At 38.7% G+C, this 21,390-nt stretch overlaps 1 protein-coding gene across 1 annotated transcript; it reads right to left on the bottom strand.

The window, feature by feature from the left end:
* Window positions 1-1,227: 1,227 nt before the first annotated feature.
* On the bottom strand, window positions 1,228-20,782 carry LOC306840107 (otoferlin-like). The gene is made up of 43 exons (XM_079369176.1): window positions 20,530-20,782; window positions 18,600-18,654; window positions 17,401-17,470; window positions 17,065-17,191; window positions 16,921-16,975; window positions 16,661-16,792; window positions 16,483-16,545; window positions 16,301-16,385; window positions 16,050-16,209; window positions 15,599-15,785; window positions 15,327-15,513; window positions 14,877-15,100; window positions 14,370-14,478; window positions 13,931-14,108; window positions 13,600-13,720; window positions 13,404-13,504; window positions 13,229-13,319; window positions 13,015-13,131; window positions 12,740-12,892; window positions 12,411-12,600; window positions 12,156-12,280; window positions 11,909-12,043; window positions 10,913-11,074; window positions 10,694-10,813; window positions 10,414-10,575; window positions 10,090-10,252; window positions 9,831-9,904; window positions 9,626-9,652; window positions 9,371-9,505; window positions 9,105-9,177; window positions 8,161-8,276; window positions 7,869-8,006; window positions 7,510-7,641; window positions 7,265-7,392; window positions 6,508-6,678; window positions 6,036-6,196; window positions 5,758-5,900; window positions 5,567-5,655; window positions 5,376-5,474; window positions 4,981-5,222; window positions 4,653-4,831; window positions 4,457-4,557; window positions 1,228-2,057 (listed from the first exon to the last, which is right to left on the bottom strand). Exons 3-43 carry the CDS (start codon window positions 17,444-17,446, stop codon window positions 1,877-1,879), a joined length of 5,382 nt encoding a protein of 1,793 aa, XP_079225302.1. The 5' UTR covers window positions 17,447-17,470; window positions 18,600-18,654; window positions 20,530-20,782; the 3' UTR covers window positions 1,228-1,876.
* Between the last annotated feature and the right edge of the window lie 608 nt (window positions 20,783-21,390).

The raw sequence follows: 21,390 nt of genomic DNA, 5'->3' as shown, positions 1-21,390 counted from the left end.
TGATTTTATAGAAACTCTTGATAACACCGAAAAGAGCCCGGATAGCTCAGTCGGTAGAGCATCAGACTTTTAATCTGAGGGTCCAGGGTTCAAGTCCCTGTTCGGGCGACAGACTTTTTCCTTTTTCTTAACTTTAGCTCTGGTAGCAATGATGCACGTACTCATAGCATCGTTTTAAAACTCGTTGTTGTAGGCCTATCTTACGTAGCCTATTTTTTATCCCACTTCAAACTTCGACTCCACAAACCTTACATAGCTATTTAAATTTTTGAGAGTTTTCAAGAAAAAAAACCTTTCTCAACAGAACATTTAAAGACAACTAATTTTACATTGTGTCGTTTCTTGGTTGCAACTAGAGAAATAACATGACGTTATGCTGTGTTAAAAACAGAATTAAATTCATACAAAATATAGGAATATAGCCCTTTTCACACAACTCTATCTCAAGAACAAGTAGGCTACTTAGCATTTCATTTATAAAGTAGTAAATGTGTATTTTTTCTTTATATTCTAACTAAAACAGCTTGAAATTCCGCCTGTACCTCCTAAAAGCTAGATCAGTATCAAGTCAGTCAGCTGCTTTATTTTGACTCATTTTCGTGCCTTTAAGTCTTAGTATAACAACATTCAACACATGAACATTTATCCTGCACTTTATAATAAACCTCATCTCTGCCGATGATGGGAATCGATCCTCGGACCTTATGAGCGTGTCCGTAAAACACACCAGAATTAACGTGTTACTTTCGGTTTTAAATTAATTGTCAATTGATAGCATAGACTATTGATAGGCCTATAGGTGTAAGTGCTGGCAGTAGTAGAGTGTCTGTTATCCAGTAGAAAATTGACTGTCGTGTCGGTAAATGTTTACAGTTATATCTTACAAGGCAATAATGTTTAAAGACACTTTTAATATTGACTAAAAACCTCTGTACTCACTGTCTCTTCAAAATGACCAGGCTTCTGTCACTGTGCGTAGGTTACTTTCTGTAACGTCGACAAGCAACTTGTTCTGGTGCAATACAAAAAGTAAAAAGATGAAGAAATTTGCTCGATGATAAACTTGCAATTCAGGTGTCCACTTGAAGCTCCACCGTCCTTCAAAGTTTACACAATCACTGCTGATGGAGTAATGCAACAGATAAAAACAATGATTAGCAGAGCAGCAGCAGGCGTTATGCCGTAAAAGACCAGCAGGTGGCGGCACTGCACCACGTGTGTTGAAACCATTAAACGCTGGTTAAAAGTTGAGACAGCTGGGCAGCAAATCATGGAGGATGTAGACTAATAATAATCTATTAAATTCGAAAGCTGCCACAGTAATGATGTTTTTTTTTTGGTCAAAAAGAACAACTCTTCAAAGTTAGCGACTCAGCCAAAAAAAAAACTATAAAGTAGTAGTCACCGAATAATAGTACATATAGTTTTGCTGTTTCTGCATTGAAAAAAAACAACATTTTTGAACAAATAACTTGAGATTAGGAATCTATTTTATTGTCACTTATTCACAAAATCAAAAGTTTGAAAAAATACAGCAAACCTGAGAGCTAATAAATAACCACAAAGAAGCCCTACCTTTAGCAACCACAACAACAAAAAAAACTACAATGATAAAATTAAATAAAACCATCCATCATTTTGACATAACACATTTGCACCACAACATTGCAGTTATGTATTTCAGCAAGTACATGTCAATATGAGAATAAGTTTGCACAATGCATACCAAAGTCTATACTAAATGCTATACGAATGTTTATTATCTACTTGATGATGCCTTTTGCAAATGGAAAAACAAAACTTGTTCAATAACACAACTTAGTGAAATGCTTTCAATTCTCTTGTTTGTTTGAATAAGAAAAAAAAAGCAGATGCCTCAAGCCCCCAGCATCTTCTTCACCATGTAACCCGGCATGTTGTACAGGAAAAGACCCAGGATGGCGAGCAGAAGGAGAGCAGTGACGATCTTGATGGTCAGCCACCTGTACTGGTCACAAATCAGGTGTTTCGCAGCTTTGAAAGGGATCAGGAACCAGAGGAGGGCGATGTCAGGGCGGCTGTTGGAGCACAGAGACAGGATGTTAGAAAATATGACAATTTTTACGAAGACATCAATGGAACAATTCAAAGTCTGTGTTTCATAAGTGATGGAATGAGTATTGCTACGACTTGAGGTCAAGTTGTCAATTAATTTGTTGCTTCAATAAACTTCTAACAGAGTGCTTTTGTGTGGGGATATTATCACATCTGAAAGAGGGAAATATTCCATTGAAGTGAGCTGTAACCTTTAAAGTTGTTAAGAACAATAAAAGGGATTGTCAGGATGTAACGCAATGTTTAATTATCAGCTATTTAGTACGTTTGCTTGTGAAATTCTATAAGGACTCCTATTAAATTGTATAACTTTAAATTAACAAAGCAGACCGAGTTATACTGATGACAACATTGTGACTCATGTGAGGTCCTTTTCATTTAGGACCAAAAAAAAACACAGCAGCTGACAAGACGACAGGATTGGTTTAAAAGTCAATTTATTTAGTTTGAAATATCATACAAAGACACAGACTACATGAAGAATCATTATTTAACCAGAACAAATCTTAACTCCAACACAAACTAACTATTCTAAAAAAAATCTCACTTTATTAACAATAAAACTTTGATATTCTCCATCAGATGGTCTCAGGTCTCGAAAGGTTAGTCAAAATGTCAAGAAACAAAAAAAGCAAAGTTTACACACCAACACATTTGTACACATAAGAGAATATAAATAACGTATGATGGGTGTACTCTATGTTTATTAGGGAGTACAGTGCATTTGAATTAATAACTAATGCTCCCCCATTTAAAAAGTAATCCTCTGCTGGTTTTAACTCAGACTCCCAGCATCTTCTTCACCATGTAACCTGGCATGTTGTAAAGGAAAAGACCCAGGATGGCGAGTAGAAGGAGGGCAGTGACGATCTTGATGGTCAGCCACCTGTACTGGTTACACATCAGGTTTTTTACAGCTTTGAAAGGGATCAGGAACCAGAGGAGGGCGATGTCAGGGCGGCTGGTGGAGCACAAAAATGTAACCAGAGTTAGTAAATGGGAAAGACAACAAGATCTAATACAGAGCAAGGTGAACTTATAATAAAGGTACATGTTTATAAGTGGGAATCTTCCTGTGTTTTTAGTGCAAATTTTCCTAAATTGTTACAGTACAATGCATTTTGCCTCATGAAGAAAGTAGGAAAGCAAAACAAAGAGGCGATTTCTTTTTGATGAAAGGCAAATTACTTGCTTGGCTAAATAAAATCCTTAAGCCCTTTCAACTTGAACTTTGACTGAAAAAATGTCTTTGCTCAGGGACAGTACTTTAGATATTGCACCACTTTTCTTTTTTTCCGTTAGAAGCAATATTCATCATCAAATCACAGCCAAAAGGGAAGAGGAGGAATGATTTCATGCTTTAGTCATTTTTAAGAGTGTAGCATACATCATGTTTGCTTTTGAGGACACATGGTCTTCTTCTTATTTTTCCGTTTTAGTTTTTTAAAATGCAGTGATTGAGACGGCTGATAAGATGTCGAAGAGGAGAGAGTAAGAAGCCATCTGGTTAGTGAAAATGTGGAACCTTCTGCAGAGATGTCTTGGCAAACATCTCAAGCTCCCAGCATTTTCTTGACCATGTAACCAGGCATGCTGTAGAGGAAAAGAGCCAGCATGGCCAGCAGCAGGAGAGCAGTGACAATCTTGATGGCCAGCCACTTGTACTGGTTGCAGACCAAGTGTTTAATGGCTTTGAACGGAGTGAGGAACCACAGAAGGCTGGTGTCAGGACGGCTGGAAGGACAAAAACGCATACGTTCAGATTTGTAGCATTATGGACCATTCTGCTTTACTGCTCTCGTTCTAAGCTTCAATGTGAATATAAATTACATTACTTTAACTGTGACAAAGCAAAGAGCAAGTCAAAGAATGTATTTAAAGTATCTTGAGAATCTAAAGATGATTCTAGGTAGACAAAGGGGAAACAGCAACTTACCATTTAAAGAAAGAAGATCCTAGGTTTAAGTCCAGAACTCGGTCGAAGTAAATACGTAAAAATGTCTTTACTCATCTCAGGAAATTTGGTAATTTTGGTTTATCATGTTTTGAAGTGATTATTAACTTTATGATGTATTTATGCCAGTTTCATGTTGGAGTTATGAACATTTTCTGTTTATGGATGATTTAGCTTCTTGTTTATTTGTATGTTTATTATAATTTAAATCATGATAGTGTAAAGTTTCTTATTTTGGCCAGTTAATTTTGGTTTAAACTTTTAGTTGTGCTGGAGTTTTAGCAATTCCTTTCTCCTAAATGCATGTTAACTGTGGTGTGTACGTAGTATAACGCAGAAAGAAAGACCAAAAAGGTTCTCAGTAATAGAATTTTGGACAATAAAGTGGTAACAGTTAATCCTTCGTACTTGGGCTTTTCAAGTGGCTCTGGTTCATTTCGTCCTTCACCAGCGGGGCTTTTCTCTGCCTCCTCTCCCGTCAGAAGGTGCAGCTCTGCTTCCACTTTGCCCTAATAGGACAAAATAGGCACTCTCAGTCAAGACGCAAACTTTTTAGTTTGAGTTGTGACAGTCAAGACCAACATTATAGGTTACTATGACCTACCGTGAGTTCAAACTCGTCCTCTTCATTTCTGGCTACAAATGGCCACCAGCCTTTAATCCTCTTCTGTTTGAAGATGGAGACCACGGGCATCTCTGTTTCATTCGTCACCATCTCGATGGTGCACTGCTTGGCTGTCTTGGCACCACGTGGAAAGCGGTTCAGGTCCAGCTCAATTGCACCTATGAAGAGACATTAGTTTACCCGGGTACATGATTGGCATCATCTTTAGAGAAAGAAAAATAGTTATTAAACAGCATCTGTAGAAGATCAAATCACCAATCTGGTGTTTATTTCATAAACCAGATGTTTTAATGTTTATTTTCTATACCTAAGAAGTCATCAGCAGAGAAATGGTCAGCGTCCCACACTTGCAGATTCAGACGAGCAGGGATCTTGTATTCGGTTTCATCCCAGGCGAACATGGACTCCTTCTTTGAGATGACGATTTTCTCCTCAGCCATGAGGTAGTCAAAGGGGTAGACGAAGCGCCAGTTGAAGTTGCCCTCCCCGGTAATGGAGTGATAATGGACATCTGTGTCCTGCTTGTCCTCCTGCTGCCCCTTCAACCAGCTGTTAGAGGGAAGAGTGTCAACATATTCAACAAAGTGAACATGGCTTTTAATTTGTTGTTTTCATTCATCTCAAAACCTGCAGAAAAATATCGCAAAACAAATGGAAGTTAGCATAATAATCCAATTGAAAACACACAAGGCTAATAATTACCCTCGCACAAAGATGTCACTTGATTTCTCCCCAGTAAAGATATCGTCATCCTCCAGAACAACCTCATCTGTGTTCCAAATGATCACTCGCAGTTCAAACCTGGACACAAGCAAAAAAGAACATATTTATGATGAACAATATATATTGTCATGCGCATAAAAGCTGACATGCCCCTAAACAAAAAAACATACTTCTTTGGTTTCCGTGGTGAAATGTCAAGGGCGGGGCCAGGTGCAGTCATATCTTTAGGGAACATATCCACCCACATCTCAATTCTCCCCTTAAAAACAATGGAATACAATGAATTCAGTAACACTGTACTGTATGACAAGTCTTGTTTTTGAGTTGTAGTTTGCAGAAGTAGGGCCAGAAGTGACATTACTTGTTCAATCCCAGGTTTATCTGGGTGGAGCAGTGGTCTGGTTTCCACGTGTTCTGGGACCAGTTTGCAGCCAACTCGAGGGATTTCCTCCCAGTGGTTCAACACAGTCAGAGCCAAATGTTCATCCGTCTGCTTCTTCAGACCTGACAGACATCAACCAATCATTCACCTGGTTTCAAACTAACCTAAAACCAAAAGCATGGTCGTAAAACCATGCGCTTATCGGTCGGAAATAAGTTTAATTCAGACAAGAGAGTGCAGTTGACATTAACATGTACCATTTTCATCCTCTATCTCAGTTGGTGCCATGAAGACACGGTTCTCCACCTTCACTCTTCCTCCAGGGCCGTAGTGAGGCCCATCCAGTTTGCCATCCTTACACAGCTTAGCCAGGACCTGCGATGGCTTCATTGGGTCTCGCCAAACATTGTAACCGTGGCTAAGATTAAAAAAAAGAAAGAGCAGCTAAAGTTACACGAAAAATTACTCAATTTATGAATGTTTGATCTTTTTAAATGATGTGATAAAAACACAACTCTCTCGTGAAATATGTAAGGACTACAATAAAGTACATTTTGTGAACGGCAACAACTGTTGAAATGAAAGTATTTTAAAAACTGTATGATTCAAGTTTCTAATACTACCTGAGTCATCACTATGCTTCACTTATCTTGTAATGAATAATTAAAAAGTAACAATTCTTCCGCCCACTACCACACAGCATCAGGGAATTTTATCTTTGGTTCTTACATGGCGTAGTTACAGGTGATACCACATGTGGCTCTGTGTTTGCTGTAGAAACGGTTCTCGAGGTCAACTTTGGTTTCTCCAATCAGATCATCAGTTCCCACAAGGTCCCAGTCGTAAATGGACACAGTGAGAGTTGAATCCATTGGGAACGTTGCCTCCACGTCAAAGGATCTTTAAGAAAAGGTATAGAAAGATAGACAGAATGATTGATAGATTGATGAAACACTAATATGGAATGTATGGAGGGATAGCGGGATGAATCGATAGATGGATGGATGGATGGATGAATGAATGAATGAATGGATGGATGGATGGATAAATATATGGGTTTAAGGATGGATGGATGATTGTTTGATTTTCTTCTGCTATCCTGATTTGCTGCTGTAACAATGTACATTTCTCCGCTTGCGAGATGATTATCTTATCTTATCTTATGGATGGATGAATAGATGGATGAATGGATGGATGGATGGGTGAATGGATGGATGGATGGGTGAATCGGTGGATAAGCAGCAATAAAAGTCTGGAGAAGCTGTGTAACAATAATACTGTATATATGGCTATCTAAATAATAAAAGAAAAAGATTGCACAGTGAACACTAAGAATGACTCAGCAAGTTATTAACAGTTTCTGAGGTGACAGCAGTGTGTATCAATGAAACAGCTATATGCAGTGACTTGATACATTAACAGTTATTGCAGACACATGATTTTATCAGAAATGATTTCTGTGTTATGAAGAAGTAATTGTTCTTACTTTCCAAACAAAGGATTCAGCTGTTTTGAGATGTAGTTCTCTTTGTCTTTGATTTCTGTCTTGCCCAGTTTGATTGCAATGTATGGATCAGCTTTCCCATTGATATCAGCAGGATGCAGATCAGTTGCCTATACCAAAAAGTGAGGATATTTAAATATAATGAAATAGCTATTATTGGACTCAACTGAGATATTTACACCTGTTTTATAATCAAAATACACTTAAATGAAAGAGAAATAACATACTCTGATAACATAGATGCGGACGAGGATGTTTATGGGGTCATTGTGAGGAATGTTCTGAAACATTCCCATGTTGGAGTCAAAGCTCATGTCTCTTTGCATGTCGTCCGACACTTTGTACATACACATTGAGCCCTAAAAGGAACAGAGTGAAACAAATGAAACTGATACAACACAAATTACTGGGACAAACATGCAGACTAAAAGTTGCTGCATAACATTCAAAGCATTCTGTAAGGTCTGCACTTCTCTTATGTGTTATTGAAACAAAAGAGTGACCTACAAAAAGCTTTTTTTTTTAAATTATACTTCATCCTTTTCTGTGTTTTTTTTTATGAAAAACAAAAAAAGTGTGTTCTTACTTTGAATTTTCCAACAATTCTGTCCTCATCTGTCACATTTTGGTCATCATCATCGCCGCCTTTTCCCCTGAAGAGGTTGAAACTGTGGAGCCAGTCCTCAAAGTTGTCAAATTCTCTCTCCAGCTCTTTAGGGTACACCTTTTGTAAGAAAAAAAACCATAATCCATTAATTTGGTTTTAAATTATTAAAACTTTTCCAGGTAAAACTTAAACCTGTTCTTTCTCTTCACATACAACCTACAGTTTAGTTGAGGATGCTAGCTCAACTGCAGTGTAAGGGCTGTTTCAGTACCTTCAGCTCATCCAGCTTTGGCTTCTTCTTCTCAAATGGATCCAACTGCCTCTTCTTTTCCTTCTTGCCTTTTCCTCTCTTGGTGCCTTTTACAGGAGAGTCATCAGGTTTGATTTCTGAGTACAGGTTAGCGGTGAGAACGGAGTGAAGAAGGGGGAGTGGGGTTGGGATTGGAGGAGCAGAGCACTCGAGACATGAATTCCACATGAAAGTTGCCAAAACCAGCCGTTACTGTGTACAAGCACACCATTGAATTGTATACCATTAGTGTATACAGTTCAGTGGGATACTTGGTTTTTGAATGATCCTCCTGGAAGCTGTGTGGTCTCTGCAAAGCTCGTTTAAGAAGACAAGCTCACTACCTAACTGGTCCAAGTCTATGTGCAGTAAAATGCATCATAACATCTATTGTCAATATTCTGTCATATGTTTTAGAGTAAATAAAGTGATGCCTGGTCGACACAGCATAGAATTACACATGTTGAGGATTTTTTTTCTCATCATTTAACATTTCCATCATATTTGGATTCACTGACAACTTTCATGGCAAGCATACGTCGAATATGCATGTATGGGAGGGAAAAAGCGGTTGTCCCAAGACTGTAAATCTGGATTCATGTCATCATCTACGCGGAGGCATTCGTGAACTACTGACGCTAAGTGCACTGTAAAAGGAAACAACAAGAGTTAGTAACCTTATAACAGATAAACAAACATGCATGAACAACAAAAAAAAGTAACTGAGGGAAATTCTCTTATAGTTCTCTTCTCTGTTTTTGTGACATTTCATGATATCTATAACAACCCAGATTTTGCAACTCCAACACATCAAGAGAAGGAGTATGAACTAGAGCTACTACTTGGTTAAAGACTGACAGAAGAAAGCATGCTTGATGCTATCAAACTTTTAAACTGAATGGCACACGTGTGTATACGGGTCTTACCTCCGCCATCTGCTACGTCCATGTCGTCTTTTTCCTCTGTATCTGAAAGAGCTGCTTCTTGAGCTTTTAGAGCCTGTCAGAACAGGAGATCCTTTTTCATTCGAATTTATCAAAAGCAAAACAAAATCCAGTTCCAATCATATTATTTTGTGGAGTTGGTCACAAAATCTAGGTAGTGATTTTGTTTTAGGATATAATGCAAATTGACCCTGCTAGAAATGTCAAATAATTCAAAAAAGACTCCACATTCTTTTCCTGCTACTCACCTCTGTCAAAGTTTCAATGGAGGCAAAATATTTGGACCACCAGTCCAACATGCTCTCGTCAAGTTCCTCCTCTTCAGTCTCATCACCCTTCTTCCTCTTCCTCTTTTTCCCCTTTCCATCCTTATCATCATCATCCTTTTTTTCCAAAAGAAAAAAAAGCCCATTGAAGTTGTTGTCAGTAACGCTTTGGGATTTCTTGCCACAACATAAAACCTTTCTATTTTGATTAATTACACAGAATAGCACTTTGCTTACCTCAACTTTGACCACAGCATCAGAGCCCTAGAAAGAAAAAAAAACACATTTCATAACTTCAAACAATCTAACATTTTGTCTGTGCACTTTCATAATCATCATCTGAGGAGTTTTCTTCTCTGTATTAGATACTAGAATGACTGTTCAAGGTCTGTCCAATTCTTGGAACAAAGGTTGTATAACCTTTTTTAAAACAGAAACTTACCGAATCTAGCTTAACCACAGTTTCCATCTTCTTGAAAGAAGACTCAGATTCCATGTTGACAACAATGATTTCCTCTGAAAGATGAACATACAATGTGAGTGTTTCTGTCGATGTCATAGTAATTTATGTGGAATGTGCATGTTGTGCAACTGTTAACCCATACTTTGCTTTTTTTCTTTTTGATTTCCTTATTCTTTCTTTTCAATGATGTAAAGAAAATGAACTTGGGTGTGATATGACACCAGCTTTTAGATCATACCTGTAGTGGTCCAGTTGTTGGCCTGCTTGTCCATTGGTCTGTAGATAAATTTCCGCAGGCTGGTGACAGCATTGGAGCCAACCAGAGTATATCGGCCAAAAGCTCTGCAGTCCACCACACGGATGTTGAGTGGAGGGTGAAGCAGCTCGTTTTCAGGCAAATCCTGAAATACATAACCCATCATGATTTATAAGACAATTTTTTTTTAAAGGTTAGTAGTGATTAACCAAGTAATGAGTCTTCTCTAACATGCATGGGATGTGACTTTATGTTAATATACAACAAACTGCAAATATCAGTAGAGAAATGAAAGTGATGACGAACCACTTCAAACCACTTGACAAGAGTGCTGAAGTTGGGGTTTTTCTTGTAGTTGGGGATGAGGGCGGACTGAACTCCCTTCCCTGCACATTCAATGTCCACACGTGGGCGATCCACCTGGGCCAAATTCACCCTCTTCAAGTCCCTCAAGCCCCAGAACAAAACCTATGAGATCAGGAGAAGTTTTTGTTTCACTTTCCGTTTTCTTTCTTTTATGCATTTTGATGTGAATGAATATGTCACACAGGTCAAACAGGTTTAGAGCTTAACCAGAAGTCTTCACCTCAATCCTGTATTTGCTGAGCACTGGTCTGATCCCAAGAGGTACGGGGAGGATTGGGCCGCGATCCATATCTGTGGGACCATCTATGGGAGGCAGGTCAGCTTTCCCATTGGGGCCAATCTAACAGAAAATCACACACAAAAAAAAAACAATGTCAGAAAATGTGTATTTTCGGATGACAGTTTGACTGTAAAGAGAATCTGTATCTGACAGCCTAACCTGCAGCAGTTCAAAGGCTGCCAGCATTTCTCCAGCGGTGCAGTTCCCACGGTAGATCTGATAGTACTCCAGCTGAGGGGGGAAGCGTGGTGGACCGTAGTGCTCGTCGGCCATCTTGACGATAGGCTTCGCAAACGTTCTGCCCATGAAGTCAGCTTTACCCTGAAAGCATTCATGTAAATGAAACCTGCACCATACACCCCTAAATAATGAATTTGGATTGAATATTTGAAAGAATGATGTTTTGGGCCTACCATATCAAATCCATCAGTGTTCATATTATTCTGCCCTTACTTGTTCATTTATATTTTCTGATTGAAAGGGAGAAGCATGGCTGGTACGAATGCACATGTTTCTTGGCAGATTACATAAAAGAAAGAGCCCCAAGGAAAAAAAAATAAACAAAAGCAACATCCCTAGGATAACCAGTGAACTGCAAAACAGACTAATGTGTCTTTAATATGTTATGAGATCGAATCTCTCTTGCAGTTAGTGGTTATGGAGAGTTCTCGGTTAGCCACATACAAAAAGCACAAAAAAAGGAATGCAACAGGTCTAAGTCGATCAGGATGATGCCATCTTTCCTCGAGGACAGCTCTTATACCTCTTGCATGCCTTTTTAATCAACTTTACGCCACAGTATTTCAAACCATCAGAATCCACACTCTACTTATCCCAAGGGTCATCCAAAACAAAGGTGTTATTGCCAGGAACAAATATGAAATAGACAGTCAGCAAAAGCATTCTTTCAAATATAATTCATTACAGATTTCACATTAAAATGAAGTACATGGAGATCCCCGGTACAGGTCACACAAAAAATCACATCATATAGTGCATATCTCACAAGGATGATCATCTCATTAAGTGGCTGTTTAGTTTACATTTCAAGTTTAAGAAGACTCTTTAAGAATCAGGGTGATAAGGATGAAGCTGTGAGGAGGAAGACTGCTCACACCGCTATTCTCTATGGTCATCCTTTAAAACAGCCCTTACCACAGTGTCTTGGTCATAGAGTTCAATGACGATTATGGGAGGGTCATCTCTCAGTTCGCTTGCCTCTCCAAACAACTCCACATTTTCAAAGACCAACAGCTGGTCCCATGTGGGGCACAGAGTTTCAGCCAGCACCTGGAGAAAAAAAAACTTGGTGACTAAAAACAAACAAACAAAAAAATGTCTTCGATAAAATCCTACATAAGACTGATATTTGACTTTCCTAAAAGCCTATTTGTGTACCCACCTCTGTGACCTGGCTTTGAGTTGAGAAGAAGACTCTTGCAAAGGGGTCAGACAGACCGGTGCTATCAGCAGCAAACAGGCTGCGAGCTTGGTACATGTGGACCCTTAGCTGGAAGATCTGTTTCACTACGGACGGATAAAGATGACTCAATTTTCTGACATTTAAATGACACCTGTTTTTCATCTGCCAAAAGAAGCCTTCTCAATTGGATGTGAAGTTAATATTAAGGGAATGTTTGATAGCTGGGGATCTTACTCATGTAGGTGAGGCTGATAGGGGGTGAGCATGGCAGACCGGGTCCTTTTGACAACTTATTTTCCTCAAATCCATTGGGCAGGCCGTTCAGGTAGTCTTTGCGCTGTCTGGTCAGACCCAGCCACAGATAAATCTCTAACTTGGACTGGACAGTCCATCCAGCAGGCCCAAAACCTTTCTTGCCTGGGATCTTATAAGGGACAAAAACAAGTTATTTCTAAAGGCAAAACAGCAAAATTACAAAAGATTAAAGAAAATTTGGTGCAAAATAAGAACATCATAGATGACTTGATGAACTGCCTTTCAGTAGTTTATCATCCTTTACTCACCCTCAGAAAGATTGTCTTAACTTTCCCACAGTCCTTTCCTGTCTCCTCCTCTACACTGGAATAAAGGATGTCTTTGGAAGGAACGCGTGCGTAAGCAATGCGCTTCCCGTTACTGATCATCCAAATGAACACATCAGGAACACTGTGTTGAGGCTACAACAAAGACACACAAATGGCTTACAGTAAACATGAAATAAGCAAAATGAAACAACCACAAAGACGTAACAGTCAACAAAATCAATATTAAATGGTGAACATCATGATGTCGAACTTACTTCATCAGCCAGGAAGCGCAGCTTTGAGAGAAAGTTCTGAGCGAGTTTGAGTTTATCTCTCACTGTGCTTTTCTTCACCTGTGTCCTCATGGTCTTAGCTTGCTGGCCGATGCTCTCCTAAACCAGGAGAAGTTCCAGCATTTAAAGGCATTAAAGATAAATATAAATATAGCAATTAAAAAAAGGAAAAAAAGCACTGTCTAGTTCTATATACCATTTCTGACAGGCACAACTTCAGTCTCTCTCTGTCAAGTTTGGTTCTGCCTGACTGATTCTGGTCCTTGTTTGCCAGCGCAAGAAACTGACTAAAGAAGGAAATCTAGGTTAGTTTTCAAGTCTCTATATTTCCATTCAGCTACAAACTGTAGTTTAAGTTTGTGACTACAGACTTGCAGCCCTGGCTGAGTTCCTCGAGGACGCCTCTCAGTCTGCGCTCAGGATACGACTTCTCCGTCTTGATGATCTCTTGCACATCATTTAATCCATCCTCCTGTAACAGCAGTCAAATATGTTTAACATAACTTCAAAAGGCTGCATACCATCTGTTTATAGTGAGCTTTTTTTTTTTTTACTTTATTGACTTGCCAGTTTATCTGCAATGTTGTCTATAATGATGGAGTTGTACAGCCGCCTTCTCTGATCCTGCCAGTAACTCTTGATGTAGATGCACGGCTTCCTCTCAAAGTACGGCAGGTGGAAGTAATTTCTGAAAATATGGAAACATGTGATCTTATTTTTTGAAAAAAAATAAATAAATAAAAAAAAAACATCCAATGGCTAGTTAAACTGTGATGTCAATATTTTTAATCCCACTTGAAACCTAAAACAATGCAAGAAACAGACTTGGTGTCTAGTGTTTTTTAATAACAGTATATTTGTTATTATGATGTCACTCTATAATGTTTTGTGTTCTAACCGATCAGTGATGACGGGCTTCATGGGAGGAGTAATCGCCACTGACGTCAGGTCCCCGTCATCATCCATTTCCTCCTCACTGGAGTTGTGGATCAGTTCGGTTTCCTCTTCGTCACCGTCTCTTTTCTTCCCTTTGGTTTTTGGCTGGACAACCCCATCAATCTCGTTTCCATAGTAACCTGGTGCATAGCAGTCGTTCGACTATTCGTATCTTAAAAAGCTCTCGCTTTCATGTGAAGTAAAGTACATAATAAAGAACAGACTTCGTCTAAATCATTAAATATTGAGAAACACTTCATGGATTTACTTTTTTTTCCGACAGTAAGGTTTAACTTTTGAAAATTCCTAAAACAGACTGAAGCAGCTTTCATATGTTGGGCCTTCTCCAATCTCTAAGCAATAGAAATACAGACATCAATTCAGTAGTTGGTGGAATATACCTATGGTGACCTCAAAGTTGATGGGCTTATCACCAATCTTTCGGTCAATCATTGTGGCTTCAAGGAAAGACCCAAAGAGGAAAAACTCCTCAACCTTCCCAGTAGCAGTCTGTAAAAGACACAAATAAGAGTAAGTGTGGTAACTGATTCACTCTCCTCACATGTTTTATTCTCAAAAATGTTCAAGGACCAGACTTTTCCCACACTTTAACAACATATCAGCTTAAAGTGATGTAGACGTGCAGAAAACATTGAAATAGCAGCTGTCCATCAATGAGAACCAAATCCCTGAGGATTTAGGGGTTAAGGTCCAACTATGCTCAATTGAATATACTGTGTGACTAAGAACAAAGAGAGGTCTCACTGATCTAATCTGCATGTTAATAATGCACCAGATGGGCTAAATACAGACAATTAATAATTCACAGTCGCCGCAGCACAATGACCTGTCAGCAGGAGTAACAATGGGCTCTCTCTGCATGGCTGCCCGACCGAGCAGGGACCCACCTCTGAGATGTTGGGCACTCCCTCCAGCTGCACATCTGTGGAGCAGGTAATGTCAGGAGAAGAGGGGTCCAGGATCTCTACGCCAAGGCTGATGAGCAGTCGGGCCCTGAAGGACACTCCCTCCCCGAGGCCTTCGTTTAACTCCTGGTACTCGTCCATCAGGGTGTAGGTACGAGTGGAGCCGTACATGTTAACCCAGGCAGGTCCCAATGTTGGCAGAAAGCCTGAGAGGTAAAGAAAAAATATGAAAAGCATCTGATAATTTTCAGTGTCTTCATGGAAACATATTTTTAAACGGGTATTTAAAAAAAAGCATACTTATTAGTTATAAACTGTTTCAAAATCTAAATTAAAATCTTCTGCAATTAAAGGAGACATCAACAAGCTTGGAGAAGACTTCCTTGAATTGGAAAAAAATAATAATAATAAAAAGTGCAAATGATACATTACCTTTGTCTCCATCATTAGAAATCTTGCGCAGGTCCAGGAAGTGTGTTCCTATAGCAACATCATTTACTTTATCTGAGTCTCGGATCTGGATTTTCATGCGCTTGCAAAGCGGCGGGAACATCTCTGTGAAAACGATTTGTTCGTTCCAGATGGGCTCATAGCAGCTCTTCTGAACTGATGTTTTCCCCTGTAAAGACATATCACAGTCAGCGTATGTTTCATTTTGACCAGGCTAAGGGTAATGACTCTTTACAAACAGGGTCACTCCATACCTTCTGCCCAGCAAACAGTACTTGGACATAAGGATCAACCAAGTCCTTATTTTCTCCGATGAAGGCCTTTTTGACATTGGCCATGATGCTGGTGTTCATTCTGGGGAGTCCCTCGGCTCTGTAGATCTTCAGGTAATAACGCGCCCACTGTCGCTCTGCAGGCACACCCTCTGGGATTAAAAGATTCCTGAAGAACGAGGAGACATAGAATATGATGAAATAACATGAAAAAGGAGATGCTACCATCTGATAACATGCAGGTTTGTCTGTCAGAAAAACTTCATTTTCCCCCATATGATATTTATGATATTGAAGCCTTTTGTGCAAGTGTCATCCTCTTAAATCCATCTCTGATACTATAAACATTCAATGTTGAATTCTTCTATCTTGTTGTCTTTAACAGCTCAGGGATGTTTTTAGAGGACAGTAAAATGGCACAGTTAAAATGTACCCCTCTATGTCATCTTCATCCGATTCATTGGCCTTATGTGGAGTCTTTATTGTATCTCCTTTGGCCACAACTGCAATATCACACTTTACATAGCCTTTACAGCCTGCTGTGATGTCCTCAGGATCTGACAACAAAGCCCACTTGTGGTAAAACTGATGATCTGCAAGACAAATAGGAAATCAAATGAATCAAAATGTCACTATTTGCTACATATATATAAACAACACAGAGTTTCTTTGCCTCTTCTTTACCAGTGTGGTTGTAAATTGTCCCAACATCCAGTTTAAAAGTTCCCACCAGTGTTCCACTTCGCAGCAGATTTTTGGAGTGAATTACCTAAGGGTTGGTTCAGGGACACAACATAATGTACATACTGTATGTCTAGAAACTTAGAAGGAACACAAATGTGTTTTCTGTTAGGAAATAAACTTACAGAGATCTTCAGGATTTTGTCGAACATCACATCGGGAGGGACATGGAAGTCGAACACAAAATACTGGAAGTGTGCAACAAAGCTGTTAGCCTCAACCCTTTATTCTGCAACATTATGTCACCTTTTTACCAAACAAAAATAAGACACATTCATGTTGTTCTTGTAAGTGCTGACTCACTTCATTGTAGTATGGACAGTTAGTTGACTCCTTCATTGAGGTGTACTTTTTATCTTCTCCAATCTCCACACAGACCATCGGATCCATGTTCAGTCCAATCAGCTGCCTCGCTTCAATCACCGTCACGCTGACCTGAAATTAATTGATCAGGTAATGATTGTAGTTACTGGCTTAATATGTTCCAATGAATGTTTTGGCAACGACTGACCACACATGCAAAAAAAATCCCCCAAAACACAGGCTGATCAAAAGCCTCATACTTGGTAATCTACTGGTCTTCCAGAGCTGGGCTCCATCTTGATGTCTGGCTTTGATCTGTAACACAATAAAGTGTCTATTTTCAGGCTGTATCAATTATAAAAAAAACAGCAATACAAATAATTTTTTTTTTTTTTTATGCTTGCCTCTTATTTGATACATTAGTGGTGACGGCTGTAACCGATGCCAGTGAGATGGTGTCAGGATCGGGGCCTCCTCCCATGAGCATACCATCCCGATCCAGGTTCTCTGTCTCCAGAATAGCTGGTTCATCTGATGATCATGGTGGAGGCACAAGATTATGAACATTTGAATTTAAGTTAGTGTATTCTTTGAATATTGAACATCTAGATCATTGTTTTGTCTTTTTGTTTGTTTGTCGTGGCTGAAACAAAGCTGTAGGTTAACAGGTTTGAAATATCAGCCTTGATTTCCTCGCCTAAACGAACAAATCCACTGTCATCCATCTAAGTCACTGATACCTCCTTGTTTGTCCTCCTTGTGTCCACGGTGCTTACTGCGCTTCATGGCTCAAACTATTCTTTATGTGCTCTGTGAAAGAAATAGAAGGGGATTTAACATTTCAGAAATACTGTCAGTACAACTATCTAAATGTTTGCTTTACAAACCATTTTGAATGAATTACAAACATTTACTTTTTTTATTTGCATACAGATCTCATTCTTTTTACATACAGTTTCCTGTTAAATGTATCTAAATGAACCAGAAAGCCTGTTGATTTAAGAAATAAAAACTAGGTGTATAAACATTAATAACTAATGTTACCTTTCAGAGAGAAGAGGCCCCTAAAAAAAAGTTCAATAAGAGCCAGCTATTGGAAGAGTTATTAAGAGACATTACATTATTCAAATGTAATGTAATGTATTCACAGCCATATATTTAAAGAGAAATGATGAAACACAGCATGCAGTCTGCTCTCTTCTCTAAAGCAGTGCCTGTTTGCCACCTTTTTGAGTCTTCAAAAAGGACTTTCAATTATTCAAGTGAGCTGACCTTAATGCATCAATTAAAGAGGATTCATTTCACATGCATTGTGAAAAATAATACACTTAAAATAATTAATCAGCAAGAGGACTTTAGTTGCATTTTACAGATTGAATGAAAAAAGTTCACAATTTGCTGGCATCATTCAGAAGTTCTTAACTGTGTCTGGGATCATCCAGTTAAACTTAAATGACCTCGACTCTACCCTTCATTCTACAGTTCTACAATTCAGTTAGCAGACACTTTTGTCAAAGTGACAAACAAATAAATAAACAAATCATTTGTTCTCTGCTTTTTTTTTTTCTTGACTGAAACAGATCAACAATATGCACCATATCTCAACACGTCACATATCCTGAAATTGAAAGAAAGTTGTAAGACATTATAAAGTGTCTGTGTTTTCTTGGACAAGAAGAATCAATATTGGAATAAACAAAGCAAAGAAAAGGAAAAACTACAAGCGCTGCAGCATACAGTTACTGATAATTCATAAAATTAACATAACCTACAAATTATTTAAAGAAGCAAATACTAGAAGTCACAAAGTCCTTTATAGTCTTTCAAGTATGCTGTAAAACACTGAGACCTAAATGCAAACCTTTTGCTTGTTACATGTGATCTTTGCTCAGCACGATGTTTCAGAACACATTGTTAATTTTTATAGAAACATACATACCATAAAAGAAGATGAAACTCTAGTCTCCCTCCTCTGGGTAGCTCCAAGAGGTTTCCTGTAAGGGTCACAGCCACTTCCTTTTTTTCTTTGAAATAGAAGAAACACTACGACAACATTTTAGACATTTACACAGCGCTATGAATACAGCTACAAAGTAAAGTTGTACAGAAAAGAGTTGAGTTTGTCCAAGACTGAAGTTGGGCAGGAGTGACTTGATACTCAAATGAATAGTGCATGAGTGTTGAACCCGAGACTGGTAACTATAACTAGGGACTGCTGAGGGACGTCACTGTGAGCAGATCTGCCAATCTACAAAGACTGTAAGAATGAAAAGAGATTGAATATGTCTTTTCTTTAGTTATAAATAACTATTTAAGGTAGTTGATCACTGGCATTTATTCTGACCTGGAGTTAATCGAAATCATCTGATAAATGTAAAAAAAAACCTGTTTTGCTCTTCATTCTGTGTCTCCATTCATCTGTAAATTGAAGATCTCCACTGTTAAAACAAAATACTGGATCATGAGGTAATCGATACATTGCCTTGTCACGTGATAGGATTTCATGGAAGTAAACAAAATGTCAGACCAGCCTAGTAGGAAGAATGCTCCCTTTTAATATTTTAAAGGGACTGATCTCCAAACTGGGTCTCGGTTCAGACACACTGTCTGCATGGAATCACAAAACGGTGACGAGAGCTAATTTATCGATGTATTTCAGTTACACTCAGGTGCAGCCAGCCTAAAGGTTGAAGAACAGGGCCACATTTATTTAACAAGTTCTGTTGATACATTTATGCAGAAGGCAATTTACTTTAATAAATAAGAACATGATTTATAAAATGGACATAATGCATCTCTGAACAAATTAAAAAGAGCAAGTGTCAAAAGCATGGATAATGTTGCACTACTCTCCAAGTTGAGGCATGCTTTAGCAACTTTTATTCATTGCAAATTCTTCTATTGAATGCCAAAGTACAACTCATCATCTCATCAATTACACATACAGCCAGTCTGTAAGCCATACGTCAAAGTCTAAAGTTGCTGGTGTCCGATGAAACAAGGCTCTAAATTATTTAAGAGCTCCAGTCAGTGTTGCATGTGGCATCCTCATTAGGTGGAGGTATCAGCGTCCACAACAAAATAAATAGATTTTGTTTTAAGTGAATTAGTGGGGAACATATCACATTTACTAATGTTTGGAAATTATGTATTGATTTTCAGAATTATGAAAATAATACAATATGTGTTCAATAATAATTGAATCAATAATTAAATATTGATTAATTGACCTTAAATATCATTCTCAACATTATGCAACATTTGTTTTATCTTTGCATAGAGGTGTAACAGATGCTAACTTTTCCTGCCTCCTCAGTTTAAAGTGTACAATACTCCCAGTGACCCCAAATCTGACCACTGTGTTGAAGGATTCTGCACTTAATTACATGATTCAATAACGGCTACAGGTGGTTGAGGAGTTGTCCTAGTTCCTCCAGGGAAGGTCAGTAATCGTGTCACCATCCGTGCAAAGTTACTGGTTGCTCCTGTGGTCTCATATACTAACCTCCTTCTCTGATAGGTGCTGTCATCAAATGCAACTTTAAACACTTGTACACTCAAGTTGACGTCAGCCACGAAATCAATGCACCATAGTTCATGTTTGTGGTCTGATAAAGAAAAAAAAGTATAGAAGAGCATAATACGCAGTTATGTGCAACCTGACTTATCATCTGAGAATCTGAAAAATAGTAGAATGAGCAGTCTCAGGAGCAATGTCACTTTGAAACACAAACACTGAATATTAATACAAAACACTATTTACTATTTAGGTAAAAATAATGAATAAGCATCAGAAGGCAACCAAGCCTTTAAATTGACACCTTTGACAATGTACTCTTGGGTGAACCACAGAATGACTTGATACCAACCATGCAATCTTATCCCATAGTGTCCAGAGCCCTTTTTTGGCTGTTGGTTGTAGGCGGGTTATCTCCAGCTTTGTTTGTGCTCCAGTGACTGCGGGGCATACCACCTGACCAAGGTGTAGTGTATCCTAATGACACATTTCAGTCTCTCTGATGGGGGAGTTTGGCAAGCATCACTGGTGAAACACAGCCAGACCGCATTGTTATTGTTGGAGTTGAGGAGGGCACTGTACCAGCAGCAAGCACGTAGGGCCCATTGTGGATCTGACCTAAAATGACCCCAGAACTTACTTCCTTAATAACTCAAAACTGAATATTTTTTATATTCTAAGAAGACAATATATTTTTAGTTATACATAAATAATCTCTAGGCCTATCACTAAGAATCCTTTGTGGGTTACGTGTCACACCTCACACATGTGTTTAGTCAATCATTGTGTTCATACAGCGGGAGCTTCGGTCCGTCTTCGGTGCATGCCACCAGCGGCACGTCCCTCTGCTCCGTTTCATCAGAACTACACTGATGACGTATTTTTGTAGGGCAAACCGGAAGTCGCGTCCAATTCGCCTAAGGGATTTTTCCATTGGACTTTAGGGTCATTGCAGAAAACAAGGTCTGTGGCAAACACACGTTTTGTCAAGCTCGCAGTACCCTAGATATACGTTTTTTTAATTAACCTAATATTTACAAAAACACTGAAAAACATCGAGGCTGTAAGGAGGACTAGTGAGACCGTAGACATAATACACGGGTGAGAGTTACCGGCGCGATGACGTTAAATGTCCCCGACAAATTGTTTTTGGGCTTAAAATAACATTTAAAAAAAAGTTTACAAATAGTTCGGCCGTATTCGTCTTTTATGG

Source organism: Symphodus melops (genome assembly GCF_947650265.1).
Source record: "Symphodus melops genome assembly, chromosome: 19".
Lineage (NCBI taxonomy): Eukaryota > Metazoa > Chordata > Actinopteri > Labriformes > Labridae > Symphodus > Symphodus melops.
The sequence above is the reverse complement of the archived record's forward strand: the minus strand, read 5'-3'. Positions and strand labels throughout refer to the sequence as shown.

Coding starts and splice junctions, on each gene's coding strand:
- LOC306840107 (XM_079369176.1), bottom strand. CDS start 17,446: ATGAAGCGCAGTAAGCACCGTGGACACAAGGAGGACAAACAAGGAG. Junction 9,506..9,625: donor ATGCTGTGGTCAAAGTTGAG/GTAAGCAAAGTG, acceptor TTGGAAAAAAAG/GATGATGATGATAAGGATGG. Junction 6,197..6,507: donor ATCACCTGTAACTACGCCAT/GTAAGAACCAAA, acceptor TTTTAATCTTAG/CCACGGTTACAATGTTTGGC.